We start from the raw sequence: 17,362 nt of genomic DNA, 5'->3' as shown, positions 1-17,362 counted from the left end.
AGAAAGATACTTATAAATTACAAAAGAAGGCATAATTCAAATAGCAGAAGACTACTATAGAGAATTATACAAGAAGGCCTCCGTAGCCGAGTGGTCAGGAGTGGGAGTGCAGTATCGTACGCTCTTTGAGTAGACCGGAGTTCAAGCCCCTGACTGCTAAATACTGTCGATCTGCCAACCTGCACTGGACCAGCGTGGCAGATTGTGGTCCATTTCCCTCAGCATGAATTGTTCAGGAGGCTTCCATCCTGCAGTGGGTTGATAATTGCTGCAGTTTACTTTTTTTTTTTTACAAGGAGCGACGGAATGATGCCAGCAGTGGGGAAGATGGATCACAGATTAGCAACATACGGCATACCCAATATCCTTCCTGACGAGGAGGTAGAACATGCATTGAAGAAAATGAAGAATCAGAAAGCCATGGGGGAGATGAAGTTACTGTAGAGTTGTTAAAATTGGGAGGAAGACATATGACACAGAAACTGGCAAGCCTTTTCACAAAATGCAATAGATAAGGCATGACACGTCTAAGGAGTGGAAAGATGCAATCATAGTTTTGCTGCATGAGAAAGGAGATAAATCAGAACTTGGAAATTATAGAACAATTAGCTTGTTATTCCACATCTCCAAGTTTTTCACAAGGGTCATTACTAACAGATTAGAAAGAATAGTTGATGAGAATCAACCGAAATCCTGTGATAAAATCAACTGACTTTATCACAGGATTTTCAACTATGGATCACCTTCACGTAATATCACAGCTAATGGAGAAAGCAAATGAATATGTGAAGGGAGAGTACTTAAACCATTTACAATTTGCAAATGACATTGTGATCATAAGCCATGATCCCAAAGAATTAGAGAAAAATCTTAATCAGTTAAGCAGTTAGTAAGGATTTTGGACTAAAAATGAATATGGCTAAAACAAAAGTAATGATGAACAAGTATGCCACAGAATGGGATATAACCATTGAAGGAGCAGTAATTGAAAACGTGGATTCATATATTTATATGGGAAAATTCATCCTGCAGTGCATTGAAAATTAATTATGATGATGATGTAGAGAAGGAATCCTATGACGAATAGATTGAGGTAACTCTTTTGAGCTTATAAAAAATAAAAAAAATCAAATCAAGAAGGAATTAATTTGTTTACTGATACCCTTTTCATTCTATAATTAAATTTTAATTTAATAAAACATAATGCTGCAATGTTCAAAATGTGAATTATACAGACTGTAAGTGAGAGTTTCTAAATGATGTGCAAATGGCTATTTAGATAAATTAACAGTAAAGCAGTTCATAAAACTTTTAAAACTTGTTCAAATAGACAGATTTGTCTATCACATATGCTATTTGTAAAATTGGCTGACAGCAACAATTCAAAAATAATGAAGAATTATATCTTTATATATCCTATGATGTGACAGAATAACATACAATTACTCAATGCAGATAGATAAGTATGTGAAAAGAAACTGAACGTTTTTAAAATCAATACCTATAATAAAATTGAAAGTAGTAAAGGTTATGGGGTTATAATTCAGCACAGGCTGGGATAATAGAAAGCTGTAGAGATTTAAATTTATAATCCTAGGCCACAACAATCAAATGTTGACCTGTTACTTCAGGGACTAAATCAGCCTCAAGACTTAAAATGAACATAGAAATGTATACAATTTGCGAACTATCTCAAAATGTAATAAAATATTGATAAGGCAATCAGATTTGGGGGGATAATAATTGCAAAATACATTTTATATACTGATGACAACATATAAGACTTACCATTTATACGTGCAATAGGATGAGCTTTAAATCGAGATATATAACGAGCTTTCTGATGCTCACTCATTACTTGCCATTGTGCTGCAAGACATGTTTGAATATCTTCATCACTCCAATTAGATTCTTTCATCTTCAGCTGTTCATAGTGTTTCTGAACATATACTTCAAAATCACCTTTTGATTTTGTTCTTTTTAATGGTAAATGTGGTTCACTCTCATTACTTCCTTTTTCCATTTTCTTTTCTTTTGGGGCACTTACTTTAGGTGGACTACTGGAAACACTTACTATATCCTGCCTTAACTTTTTAGACTTTGGATCCTTCTTCTCCACTGGGAATTCCTGTTTTCGCTTTAATTTCCTTGTATTAAATTCTGTAATGAGCAAAATATGGAAAAGGCAATTTAACATTAATACTTCAAAATACTGACGAAATGAAAAGTTCCACATTCATGTTTATATATATATATATATATATATAGTATATATATATATATATATATATATAGTATATGACAGGAAAACATTTAGTGGTCTGGGAAAAGCAATTACGTGTTACTGGGATACACTGATACACAGCCAAAACAGTAAAATAAAAATGCATTTACAACGTAATGAAATTAAATTAATTTAGCACACATAGGACCTGATAGGCCCCTCTCCAAAACTATTGTAAATTAATTACGAGGCCAAAAACTATATATAAAGGGCCTCTCAGGTCTGGTGCAATCATTTTTGCCTTCCACTTCATTGTATGGGGAAGGGGGAGAAATAAAAGAATCTACTTGAAATTACTCTATTTATTATACAAAACATGTTATTTTTTCAATTGCTGTTATTATTTTATCTATTTATTTAAATTAAAACAGTAATACACATTTAAATTTTCAAGCACGTAAGTTTTCTGCTCTGGAGAGTGGAAATAACTGCTTGTTTATATTTTATGACTGTATATATGTTTATGACTGTTTTTTTATTTTCCCCCAGCAGAATTTAAGAAAAGTTTTATTTCAATAAAAATAATATGCATTAAATATTTTAAATTTTCAAATTTTATTATTAAAAATATAAAAACTTCTAATTAATAAGTATTGAAAGGCATTAAGTTAAAGATAAACCATTGGTATACATCAACAGATTAAAAAAAAAAAAAAAGGAAAGAAAAGAAAAACTTTCCAGAAAAAACGAACAAAGTTGGGCACCTGTCAGATGTGGCATGAGTTTATGTTACAATCAGGGGTGTGACAACTACCAAGTTAAAATATTTCTGTAAGAGACAGAAAGTGAGAAAGTACAAGAGTGGTTCAAAATTGACCTTTTCTTTATTTATTTATTTTTAAACAAAAGATAATAACAATGAAAAAATATATATATACTCACACCAAAAACACTCTTTTATAGTCAATGGTTGGAGCACTCCCCTGATATGCGACTGTGCCCTATGCACATTACAAGCAGTACAAGATGGTGTGAGACTATCGCTCTGAATGCAAAACAGTGCTTTATCAAATTTCTGTTAAAAGAGAAAATGGTTATAACACATGTAAATATACATGTGTTAATGGTGTGAAGTGGTTTACCAAGATCATCAGTACATGGAGTTGGAGGGAAAAAAATATGATGCTAGCAAGTCAGCTTTATCTTTGGCTGAAGTGGCAACAGAACCATCTGTTTTGACAGAGATGAGCAAAAGTTGCAGCCAACAGCTTTGGCAAGAGACCGAATCCTCAGCTACCATTTGGACAAGAGACAAGTTTTCTACTCTTTGTCTGTTTGAAAATAGTTTGGACCGATTAATAACTGCTTTACAGTTGTTGCGAGCATTGGTGTAGGGAAAAAATGAACATGGGGATTTGAATACAAGCCAATTTCAATATGCAACATTCTCAGGGGTGCATTATCCAATAGGCAAAAAAAAAAGACATCTGCGTAGTGTCCCCGATCAAGGGAGCACAAAATCACTGTTTGAAAAACTTATTGCTGTTTTTTTACTAATATTTTTAAGTGATTTTTATCATAAAGTGACTTTCTTCCTGAAGGTCAATGTACTTGGAAGATTAATTTGAAGATTATGTTTTCTTCAAAATGGTTTTACCAATTTTGATGAAATTTTACATTTAGTTCTTCCTTAAATAGTCGGGTTAATTGAAAGAGTAAAGACTGCCTTGTATGGAACTAGCGCTGCTGACAGCTTTATACTTAAGGGGGCTCTCATGTAGAATGCAGGTGACCACTTATCTGGAACTAGCAGTAAAATGCAGCTAAAGCTTCTCACAGGCTATGATAATAATTGAAAATGGAAGAGAAAAATATTTTTGTGAATGAATTTAAATTTATTAAGATTATTACTATATTTAATACCACTCATACCACATGAAATTAATAATATACTTCATTAAGTCTAAAGGTGACATTTCGGGCATCTTGTCAAATGGTCTGATGATGGGTATCGGCAAGATGCCTGAAACGCCACGTTAATGTATAGTGGTTTAGGCGATTGTTTAATTCACTATATTATTAATTTCACATGGTATATGAGTGGTATTAAATGTAGTAATAATCTTAATAAATTTAAAATCATTCACCTGCAAAAATATTTTTCCCTTCCGCTTTCAATTATTTCAACATTCCAACAAACATTTTTTCAAAATGTCCTGCGATGGGCATTAGTAAATCACCCACTCCCCTCCTTCCTCCATAATTATTTATCTCTTGATAAGTTTTCATCTGGAAATTACTGGACACCGAACTGGACACCCCACCTGCAATCCGCTGAATTGCAGGTGGGGTTGATTGGCAATTTGGTGGTCAATTTTAGCTTACCCAAGAACTAAAGGGATTAATGTTCCGCAATTCAGTGGTGCCCGTAAACCTACCCAATCGCATACCGAGAAGTTGCACTGGTCACCATATCTTACTTCTCTGTGGCCCGTGAGAAGCTTTAGCTGCATGTCACTGCTAGTTCCAAGTAAGTGGTCACCTGTGTTCTTCATGTGAACACCCTAAGTAGCAGGGAGAAGGTAGCCACGATCTTATCAACCAGTCTTGGTTGATAAGATCTTGAGTGAATGTCCAAGGAGAACTGAGGGTGCAGGAGGAATAATTCAGCAGTTTTTGATTTTAATGTGTAATTAACTTTAAAAAAAAAAAAACGAGTGTAAGAACGTTAAATATTGAGTGACAGAAGAACACTGGGAGCTGAACTTTTTCGATAAGAAGATTTTAACTTAAATATCATAGGTATTTTATTTTGTTTTAGAACATTCATTTTTATTTTGTTTTATATTAACAAATACAGCAGATACCCGATATATAGTGATAAACTCCATAGTTTCTGTTTTGTTTCTGTAGGATCAACAGGTTCCTCAGTATAATGCAGCTGTTGCGTTACATTGGGTTTCCATTGTCTATTACTTTTTTAAAAAATTTAATTAATTATAAAAAAACTGTTTAAAAGTACAAAAAATTTTAAATTGTAAAATATAAATCTAAAAATATATTTTTTAAGGCCATTAACGTACAAATGTGGTGTGCAGAAAAGGAAAAGGTTAAAAATAAGAGAAATGGAATTAAAAAAACAGCAAAACTCATTACAACAGTTTATTTCAATAAAAAAATCGAGAAAAGTCTCAAAATGGCACCCATATCATTACAACAGAAGAAAACAGTGCAGGTATAGATTCTACCTCTTCATTATCCCCAGACGACATTATTGACGATAACTCTTTTGGCATCACACAGGAAGATAATACCAATAATGGAAAAACCACAGCACTCTCTGATACTATTAATGATACAACAGATACGATCAAACACCCAATATATAGTAAAGATATTGCTCTATGGCCAAAACCCATCACAAATGACTTCCTTGAATTTTGCCTTCATGAAAAACTGCAAAATGTAGGCAACAAAAAATTCAAAAATAGATTTTAATGAAAGGGAAAAATAGTTACAAGAAAACTAAACGAATCACATTTCTATTTAACTAGATTTCTATTTAACTCAAGAAAAAAGAGAATGGTTAATATTTCCAGAAACAACAAAATCAGTATACTGTTTTATTTGCAAATTGTTTTCAACCAAACCGAATGCATTAGTTACTGGATGTAGTGATTGGAAAAATATCGGTGATATTTTAAAATGGCATGATGAGTCTAAAGAACATAAGGGTGTGTGTGTGTGTGCGCGCGCACGTGTAAAGCGCTCAAAAAGTGTAGGAAGAATTGATACTGAGATGATAAAAGTATATGAAAAACAAACTATTGGCATAAGGTTTTAAAAAAAGGGTTGTTGCTACTGTGAAACTTTTTAGCTACATTAGGATTGGGATTTCGAGGGCATGATAGTTTATGTACAGGAAATTTTATGAGTTGCTTAGAGTACTTAGAATTTAATATCTTTTTAAAAACTCATTTAGAAACTTATGGTAGAAATGTGCTGAAGGACATGTAAATTATCTCTCAAATACTAGTGCACAAATTCATTGGTTTAATGGCCACAAACGTAAGAAATACAATTATTAACGACATCAAACAAGCTAAATATTTTTCACTTATTGTTGACTCAATTCTCAATGTAAGTCATGCAGATCAGTTATCTTTTATCATAAGATACATAGATAAACAAAACCAAATACAGGAACGTTTCTTGTCTTTCATTCATGTTGAAAAACACGATGCTAGTTATTTAGAAAATATTATATCAACCTGAACGGAGTATAGTGTAGATATTCAAAACTGTCGCAGCCAATCTTACGACAATGTGGCAAATACGTCTGGTATATACACGGATTACAGGTGAAGATTAAGAACCATAGTAAAAATGCCTTTTAGATTTTATCCAAAATTTATTTGTATTTTTTTTCTTCAACAAAAAGTTGGGATTTTTTAATAAAGACAAGCTTAGAAAGAAATAAAACATTAACATTAAAAAAAGAATTAGTGATACAAGATAGTCTGCAAGGGCAGATGCAATTCTAGCTGTTAAGATGAATTTTTTTGCCATAAAAGAAGCTTTATTTACATTCTCTAATGATTCAAATGAAAAATCTTTGACAAAATTATAAGCAAAAAAGCTGTATGATTTCTTTGAAGATTTTGAAATAACTCTTTTTCTTTTCATATGACATTCAATTCTACGTGATTAAATTCCATAAATGAAAATCTTCAAAATAAAGATTTGAATTTACAACATGCTGTAAATCTTTTAAAATCATTGTCATTATATATATCAGACACTCAAGGTAACAATGAATTTTTTGATGCTATAGAAGCCGAAGTTTATGCATTAACTGGCAATGAATATTATAAATCCATCCGATAAAGTTAGAAGTCAACAGAGAAAATTGGACTTTGATGAAAAAAGAGATGGGGGTGTCAGTTGACAAACAAACAAGCATTTGTTGTAAATTGTTTAAATGTTATTTGCATTAAATTGTTAGTAGAAATTAACAGACGTGTTGAGGCATACCAAAATATTTTAAATTATTTTGCTATATTTACAAATTTAAATTTTAGGGAAACATCACCGAGAGAATATGACAATTGTATTATTAATTTAATAAATACTTATTCAGATGACACTGACACTAATGTTTTTAAAGAAGAATTAACACATTTTATACATTTTGCAAAAAATGAAAATTTTTCTTCATCTTCTTTAATGTACAAAGCAATTAAAGGACTATTATCAATTTTTCCTAATGTGGACATAATTTAAAAATATTTTTGTCAATTCCAGTTTCGAAAGCATCAGCAGAACGATCGTTCTCTGTGCTTAAAAAAGTTAAGAATTATATTAAAAATTCACTTGGACAAGAAAAATTAAGTAATTTGGCAATAATCTGTATTGAGTTGCAATAATCTATATTAAAAACAGGATTCATTTGAACTGATATACAACTTCTCAGCCCAAAAAATCTATATAAAGTAGTACAAAAATACTTGTTAGTTTAAGTATATGTATTATTTCTGAATTATTCTTGGGGATTAGACATTTTTCTTATGCCATATAATTTGTTTTGTCACAATAAAATGAAATTGAAAATGTTCTTTACTAGTTTTTTTGTTATATGGGGCCCCCAAATTCCATTTTGCCTTGGGGCCCCATGAGGGTATAACACACCCATGAACATTCTTATCTTGAACAGCCTTAGCACATTTATTGGAAACCCAAGCTTTAGTATTTTTTTTTTTTTTTTTTTTTTTAGTATTAGTAATGGCCACATGGTGCAAGAAAGCTTATGGCTTATGCTGCACCAGCCAAAAAAAAAAAAAAAAAAAAAATCCGAACAAAACAATGATAAAAAAAAAATAAAAAAAATAAATAAAAATAATAATAATTAATAAAAAAAAAAAAAATTAAACCTATCATCCTATGCGCTTCCCTTACCCGAAAGTACTATCCAGATGACCTTTGAATTCCCCCAAACTGTCAGCCTCTACCGCCCATGAAGGCAACTTATTCGAGTAATTTATAACTCGCTGGCTAAAATAAAACTTCCTGCAGTCCAATCTAAACATTTCCCCCCGTAACTTGAATTTATGTCCCCTAGTTCTAGCATCATTTATAATCTTGAAAATTTCGTCCTCATTCATTTTACTGATGCCTCTCAGAGCCTTCAACACCTCAATCAAATCTCCTCTAAGGTGTCTAGTTTCCAAACTCTGCAACCTACATATTCGAAGTCTTTCTTTATAAGGACGCACTTTTGCCTATCTCACCAGGCGAGTTATCCGTCTTTGCACCCTTTCAAGAAGCTCGATGTCTTTCTTTAGGTGTGGTCTCTATACTTGAACATAGAGAACAAGATTTTAAGCTGGAATGTGTAATAAAGGATTTGATCCCTACAAGAGTAATTTCATTGACACGATCTGAGGAAATGCTGACACCAGAAGATTTGAAACAGTAATCTGATGAAGGAAAAGGAGGAAAGAAATCTTGTGGATCATCCCATTTTGCATTCTTGTAATGATAGAGTACATGAGGTTCAGAATGGCCACAAGAGAAAGGCTCCATTGGAGAAGAAACCATCACCAAGTTGTGATCAGAGGTGCCTAGAGGCCCAACTCACCTCGACTGTGTACTTAGAAGGGTTGTTTGTCAGAAAAAGTTCCAAGCATGTTGCCTGCAAGCACCATTTTAGAGCCGTACCCTCGAAATGTAAGAAAGATTGAATCTCACCATGATGTCCATCATAACTTCAAAAGACATCAATCATACTACATGATGGAAAGGGGGTGGGGGTTTGCCAGAGCTTGGCTCTGGAGACTAAACAAGGGTTCCACAACTTCAAGCTTCCAATAAGCCAAGTGGTGGTATTGCACCGATCGATAAGAGTCATATACACCCTAGCAATGCCTGGTAACACAGTGAAGCGGAATTACTCTCAATGCCTGCTTATGTTGATTTGCACTTGGGTGGTCACTTACAGTATGCTATGTGCCATATTTCAGGACTTGCACATAGGGGTTATATCCAGGGTTACTAACAGTCCTACCATCGTGAAGAAGCAAGCAGACGATTTGGCTGTAACAGGCAAACTGTACTTCACCGAAATAAGATCCACTTGACTTGAGTGCAACCTGAATATCAGTTCCATCAGCGTTTTAGACTCTCAGATAGCAAGCCCAGCTGGCATACTTGAGAGAATGTTTGTGACAGTCTCAAGGACGAACAGAAACAATGAAGAGTGTCATTATGCAAAGACTTCATCCAGACTTAATTCTCAATACATGATGGAATCACATCAAGATCAGGATTAATCTTCTCAAGTGTACTATCACTGAAGTTGAGTTTTGGGTGTTTTGGTATGAACCAGAGAGGAAGCGTCAGAGCATGCAGTGGACTTCAGAATCATCACTAAGGCCCAAAAAATTTTATTTACAGAAATCGAGGATCAGGACGATAGTTGATCATGTTTTTTTGATAAACAGGGTTTGACCCACAAGGAATTTGTATCTGAAGGGGAGAGAGTTGGTGCCGCATTCTACGTACAGGTGCTTCAAAGACTGTTGAAGTGCATTTCTTGGGCGAGGCTGCAATTGCAAGAGAAAATATTCTTGTTGTGAAGCCATTTCTGATGAAAAATTGCACTGAACGGATAACACATCCACCCTACTCTCCTAGTCTACCACCAGAGGATGTCTTCTCTTTCCCAAAGTGAAAACTGCTCTCAAAGAAAAGAGATTTCAGGATGCCGAGGACAAAGAAAAACATAACCGCTGAACTGAACAGTATCTCTTTAGAAGCCTTTGCTCACTCTTTTCAGAAACTTTTAGAATGGTGTAATAAGTGCATTCAAGGTACTTTTAATAAAATTAAAACCGAATCAGGACTCATCACAGTTTCCAAGTGCTGCATTTGCAGAATTGCAGTCTTTCGTGATAAGTACCCTTTTGCATCATTCGCTAAACTTGTTGCTCTTCTCTGCACCCATTCCAACAAATTCATATCCTTATGATGATTCCAGACCGGTATGCACTACTCAAGACATAGCCACATGGCTGTATAGCATCCAATTTCAATGACTTTTAGATGGGTAAACATTGGGATCGACAGGACAGACAGCAATATGCAGGTCCTCTGCTACTGTAATAATCTTTACACTGGCAATAATATATTAGTTAGTAGTTAAGCAAAGTGGATATTGAATAAATGTAATTTTATTATTTGCATGTAGCTTATTCTAGACCAAACAGAGAACTAGATTAGGGATGAAAAAAGTTCATATGAATATACTTTCCATAAATACTTTCCTTTTGTGTTATATCGAATTTTCTCTTTATCATAGGGTGAAAGTAAGGATTCCTAGAGGGTTTCAAATTATTTAACAATCATCCATAATCTGGTCTCAGATCACTTTGGTATTGTGACCCACAGTGGCATAAAAGTCTTCAGGTGTTCCTGTAAGAAAATGTCCAGTGAATTTCGATGTGGAGAACATGTAAGCCACGCACAGTTGGTCTGCATCGAACAATTCAACAGCTAAGACACTCATTACTGACACATTCTCAACTTCTTCCAGCAATGCGAGTAGTTCCTTCTACAAGATATGCTATGCTGGTAGTTCTGGTCAATGAGTGTAGGTGACAGGATCATGGACCAATCATGTAGTCACCACTGATTAGCCCACATGTTGCAATGAAACTCCGCTGATGCCAAGACTGAACGATAACATGAGGATTTTCCCCATGCTCATTGATAACTGTTGTGAAAATTTAGAATGGCATTTTTTGTAAACTGTGATTTGTTCATGAGAAGTAGATAATGGAGAAAAGAAAGTCAATACATTGTTGCAGAAGCCACCGATAAAACCTAACTTCCAGATGAAAATCATCTTGTGCAAAGGCGTGCACTTGCATTTGATATGGATAGAGTTGCTGCTAGTAAAGAATTTTCCATACAATTTAACATATAATGCTGCAGCTACATTTCTCATGCTAGTTCAGGATACTCATGAATCTTGTTGTCCATTCGTACCTAAAGCAGGCGTTCAGAAAGTTTTGGTTCTTTGGCAAATCAGTAGCAACAGGCAAAAAAGGATCCTGCCTCTCAAAGACATCAATGGATTGCACATGAATCTCTTTGGCTAAATATTTTCATTGTGAAATGTTTCCCAATAAAGATGCTGAGCTTCAATGTTGTTCCTGTTTACTTTTCCATAAATTTTTGGCGTCTCCGTAGCCAGGTGGGAAGGAGCAGCAGTGCGTAGCACACGCTTCTTGATTAGACTGGGGTTCGAGCCCGTCACCACCAAATACGGAGGATGCGGAAAGGTCAAGGGAGTGACCACTGCATATTCCCGGAGCAATATGGCCTTAGTTGCTAATGCTCCTAAAAAACAAATAACAACAACAACAACCATAAATTTTCGAAAGGGGCATCTGCCATTTTAGTGTTAGATTGGTTTTGTTTTATTAATTATTCATGGTCAAAGTAAGAAATAACAACAGATGTTATTTTGTTAGAGATGTTATTTGGTTTTTTAAGAGCATTAGCAACTAAGGCCATATTGCTCCGGGATATGCGGTGGTCATTCCCTGACCTTTCTGCATCCTCTATATTTGGTGGTGACGGGCTCGAACCCCGGTCTAATCAAGAAGCGTGTGCTACACACTGCTGCTCCTTCCCACCTGGCTACGGAGGTGCCAAATAACAACAGGAAAACTGATTTATTTACAGGTAACTCAAGACATCTGATGAAAAGAACCACTCGTGACTCACCTTAATGACAGTTGCCTTGCTCAGGATTAGATTCATCCCAAAATTTACATGCACACTGTGATGTTAGATATGCAAATGATTCAGATTTACCTATCATCTTAGTGATAAACAAATACTTTCCCATCTTCATTTTATGAACTTATTTAACCACATGGTTAGTAGAACAAGCTCCTAGAGATTGATCTCTCTCTCTCTCTCTCTCACACACACACCCCAGATTTTGAAGCCTATGTGCTAGGACACAAAAAGCTTGCCTTTCAGAGCTTTCTTCAGATGCAGAAACAGGAAGAAATCACAAGGGGGCTAAATCTGGTCAATAATGGGGATGTGGCAGAACTCAGCACCTATGGCAGTGATCACTGACTGCACAATATTAGCTGTATGGAGCCTGGCATTGTCTTGATTGAGAAACCACTTCACACCAGAAAGTTCTTAATATTTCTCAGAAATGGCGCTGCAAAGTTTGATTCTGAGAACTTCAAAAGGCACAAAATGTGTAACAAGAATGCTGTTTATGTCAAAAAAAACACAAGAACCATTTTTTTTTTTTTTTTTTTGTCAGCTGAATGAGAAGCTCGAAATTTCTTAGGTATTGATGAATCAGAATGCTTCCATTCACTTGACCGCGCTTTGTCTCTGGATCATAGTGAAAAATCCAAGTTTCATCACAAGTCACTATTTGATTTAAGAAGTTTTCACACTATGTTTCAAGATGATCATTTCTTTGCACAAGTCTACTCTTTGCTGTTTTCATTCTGGAGTTAAAATTGTGTGGAATCCAGCAGGCAGGCAGGCACGGGTTTGCGACATTTTAAGGCGATCTTTCACAATATTGAGCACTACTGTATGAAATGGACATTCTAAACAGCTAATTCACAAAGTAAAAAATTCGCATGCCTTCATAGATTTCCTGGGCTTTTGGGATTTTCTCAGTTGTTGAGAACAAAGGGTGACCAGGTCTTGAATCATATGCAACAGACTCACAGCCTTCTTACCATATGGTATTGAGTGTCTTACCAAGACACTCAATACCATATGCTTTATTCATCTCGTTAACTGCTTCCAATACTTTTAAGCCCCGTCTGACACAATAACGAATCACATATCGCAGTTCAGTCTATATATCTGATGTGATACTTGCTTCAAAATAATTGTCAGTGACACGCGGCTAAAAAAACTGTCTTCGTGCAACATTAGTTCAACAAGTACTGGCAAGCACACACAGAGTCTGCTCAGTAGTGATCAGGGAGAGAACCTCTAGCGGCAGTCATGGAAAGTTCATGTGGTAAACATAAAATCTTGTGCCAGTCCACAAATTAAATGATCACCATTTGTATATCTCCATTTGCTCATAATATTCCTGAATACAAACCTAAAATCACTGTTATATTTTTGAAATATGTACTTTGACATTACTAGGCAATTAAGAAAATAACTATCAACCTGATATTTAATTTATTTTATGAAAGGTGCATTCATTCTACTGATGAATGCTACTAATGAATTCATTCATTAGTAGCATTATTCATTCTACTAATGAATGCTACTTTTTCAAAATTTTATAGATCAACATAATAAAATGAGGAATAAATGACAGTTACCTGCCTTTACATGGTTAATCTAGGAAAGATTAACCATGTTAATCTGCCCTAGATTAACCATGTGGATTAAGCAGTCTCTACGGTCTAAAACGGATAGCAAAAAAGAAGTATACTGAATCCACTGCAGGTGTTGTTTGTTTCAGTAATCCTAGTTTCACTAAAGTGTGTAATTCATTTTAACATTCTTCTTGGAGTTTTCAGGTGTATTAGCAGATAATAGAATAGAATTAATATTATTAAATTAACAGTAGCCGCACACAGAGGTGGAAATGATTCTTGCACTGCTTCTAATGGAATGAGCAACCGCCTGGAAAGCCAGTTGCTTGGGATTTCAGGAACTGCTGGGGTTCATGAAACAAGTAAATACATGGGCTGTGTTACAGTAATTAGAGTAAAAACAGGTGCATGTATACTTGCATGTACACCAATGCTATGAGTACAGTAAATAAATTTTATGAATTTGAAGTGCTGGTTAAGACATCCAAGGCAGATATTGTTGAGAAATCAGAGACATGGCACCACTCAGATATAAGAGATGCAGAATTGGAATACGGGGAGTACAATGTGTACAGAAAGGATAGACAGGATAGGAAGTCAGTAGGGGTTATGCTATTAGTTAAGAAACACATAAAATCTAAGGAAGTGCATCCAGTTGACATAGATGGACAGTGGAATGTTGAGTCAGTTTGGTGTGACATAAGCACTGGGAAAGCAAAAATTAGGATAGGAGTTTGTTATAGGCCTAATGACTCTGATGAGTACAATGAATTAAACAGAGAAATAGAGTGTGCCAGTAAATCAGAGCGTCTGATAATGGGGGATTTTAACTTCCCAAGATATAGACTAGAACTTGTGGGTTGATCACTCGCAATTAGCAAGGCTTTTGTGGATTTATTGGATGATTGTTTTCTACAGCAGCATGTTAGAGAGGCAACAAGAGGGAGTAACACTCTTGATCTGATTATCAGCAGTGATCACAGTGTATTGATGTGGGATTTACTTAAAGATGTAACTACTATCAGGGGTAAAGTGAAGGGTTTTTGCTTTCATAAAGGTGACTACAGTGGTCTCAGAGATTTTTTAGGTTCTATACAGTGGAACCAACTGATGGTGTTACCAACAGCAAATTCTAAATGGTAATCATTTCAAGAAGTAATTTTGGAAGCTATTAGCCTTTTTCCAACTAAGAAATACTAGGTTTAGGCCCAAATGGAAGTCAGATGAACTAATGAGACTCATGGCAGAGAAGAAAAATGCATGGAATGCACATAAATTGTCAGGAGACACAGAAGCCTATGGTAGATACAATGTACTATAGTCTGTAATCAAGTCACAAAGGAGGTTAGGCAAGCGAAAGGTAGATTATGAAAAATCTTTGGCAAAGGATGCAAAGAAAAACAGCAAAGACTTCTTTACTTATATAAACTCTAAAAGGAAGGGGATGAATCAGATAAGTCCAATTGATATCAATGGTTTTGATTGTAGAGATGATAATTGCAGATAGCTGCCGAACTAAATCAGTATTTCGCATCTACATTCACACATGAGGAGTTATTCAAGGCGGAGAGGGCCAGATGTTTATCAAGCTCTAACAGGGAGTTAAATGATTTTGTAATAACTGAAAGCAAAGTGGAGGAGAAATTGTTGAATTTAAACATAAGAAAGGCACCTGGGGTAGAAGGGATCTATCCAGTTATATTAAAGGAGGTGGCAAAGGAAGTAAGCAAACCCTTAGCCATAATTACGAGAGCATTCTTGGACTCAAGGGAAGTCCTCATGGACTGGAGATGGGCAAATGTATCTCCAATTCACAAAGGGGGATTAAAGGGTCACACAAGTAATTACAGACCTGTTAGTTTGAATTCTATTCCATGGAAAATAATGGAGTCAGTGGTTAAAGAAGCATTGCAGGATCATCCATACAACGCAGCAGTAGTAATTCAGACACAGCATGGGTTTTTCAAGGGGAAGTCTTTTCAGACCAATTTGATTGGATACTATGATGTGGTCACAAAGGAACTGGATGCAAAAAATATTTATATCATATACTTGGATTTCAGAAAAGCTTTTGATACTGTTGCACATGGAAGACGTCTATACAAATAGGAGCAGTATGGCATTAAGGGCAAGTTGCTACAATGGATAAAAGGATGGTTGAGTGGGAGAAGACAGAGTGGTAATGGATACTGCTCTACGTGGACTAATGTTATTAGTGGTGTCCCTCAGGGTTCGGTGTTGGGCCCATTGTTGTTTTGTATATTTATCAATGATATTGATGAAGGTATATCAAGCTTAATGTCAAAGTTTGCAGATGATACAAAGGTTGGCAGGGTTGTTAAAAACAGTAATGACAGTATGCTGCTGCAACAGGATCCGGAAAAGTTGAGTAGATTGGCTGAGAAGTGGCAACTGAAGTTTAACATTGACAAATGCAAAGTACTGCATATGAGTAGCAGTAACCCCAGAAAAATGTGCCAACTATGTGGTGTTACACTCAGATTAGTGGAGAATGAAAGAGACCTGGGTTAATTGTGCAGTCAGATATGAAGTTTTCTGAGCAAGGTAGACATGCTGCCAGAGTAGCTCACGGGATCTTGTCAACAATATACATGAATTTTGCGAGCAGGGATAAGGAGGTGATTATCCCTCTGTATAAGGCAATGGTCAGGCTACGCCTTGAGTACTGCGTACAGGTCTGGAAGCCTCATTTTAGGAAGGATCTAGAGGAGGGTTTCTAAATTTATGGGTTGCGTTAAATTTTTATTAGGTCGTGAAATGATAGCTGCTATCTTGTGCCAAAGCAAGAAGCCCAGAGCACATGATACAAATTGTATCATGCCGTAGCATCATCCTTTCGCTTCATCCATTGATATTCGATCTTATGAAGAAAAGACAAATTAATGTTCTAACGTAAAAGTTTAAAACTGAAGTTAAATGGCCTCAGCATGAAACAAACGACGTGATCGCGACCAGTTCAAAGTTAAGAATTCTTTTTTATGTACGTGTTTATTTACTTTACCGTCCTGTTATGTAGTTAGTGTGATACACTGCCCGTGGTCCATTGCGATATGGGTTCAATGATATTAGCATATTTTGTATTTCACCGAGATTCGGTAATTTTAAATTTCTAGTTTTTTGTTTTTCAAATTTTCGTTTAGCTCTTAAATTAAGATTTTTATTTCATTGTATGTGATTTAGTACAGGTCTGGAAGCCTCATTTTAGGAAGGATCTAGAGCAGGGTTTCTCAACCTATGGGTCGCAACCCAATATTGCGTTAAACATTTAGTAAATTTTCACCCAATATTGCATTAAACATTTAGTAAATTTTCAATAGGAAACAATTTAAAATTCTTTTTAAGTTTTGTCTTTTTTTTTCCCTTAGATTATATCCCTTGTTTAATAATGAGTAAACAAGACAAATTATCTCATTTTTTTTGGAATAAAAGAAAAAGGAAATTCTCAAGAAACTAATTTGGATAATAAAAACAGAAATGTCTAGTACTTCAAGCGAACCAGTAGCAAAAAAAGCAAAACAGGACAAGAGTTTTATTTATAATTATCAAGAGAAATATATTAATCATGGTTTCACCTTCATAAAAGAAAATGGAATAAATTTACCGCAGTGTGTTATCTGTGGAAATGTATTGGCCAACTCTTCATTCAAAATTAATAAACTATTAAGACATTTGGAAACAAATCATAGCCAATATAAAGATAAACCTATAGATTTCTTTTTAAGAAAATGCG

The 17,362-nt window shown here is 35.0% G+C and overlaps 1 protein-coding gene across 1 annotated transcript in view; it reads right to left on the bottom strand.

Annotated features, from left to right (window-relative positions):
* The window catches only part of NSD (Nuclear receptor binding SET domain protein), a 402,839-nt gene that overhangs the window by 213,573 nt on the left and 171,904 nt on the right, over positions 1–17,362 (bottom strand). Inside the window, 1 exon segment of the mRNA XM_090385568.1 lies at positions 1,789–2,160. Within this exon segment, the coding sequence (XP_090241694.1) occupies positions 1,789–2,160 (372 nt within the window).

Source organism: Mastigoproctus giganteus, chromosome 11 (assembly GCF_048544385.1).
Source record: "Mastigoproctus giganteus isolate SK-2022 chromosome 11, ASM4854438v1, whole genome shotgun sequence".
Classification (NCBI taxonomy): domain Eukaryota; kingdom Metazoa; phylum Arthropoda; class Arachnida; order Uropygi; family Thelyphonidae; genus Mastigoproctus; species Mastigoproctus giganteus.
The sequence above is the reverse complement of the archived record's forward strand: the minus strand, read 5'-3'. Positions and strand labels throughout refer to the sequence as shown.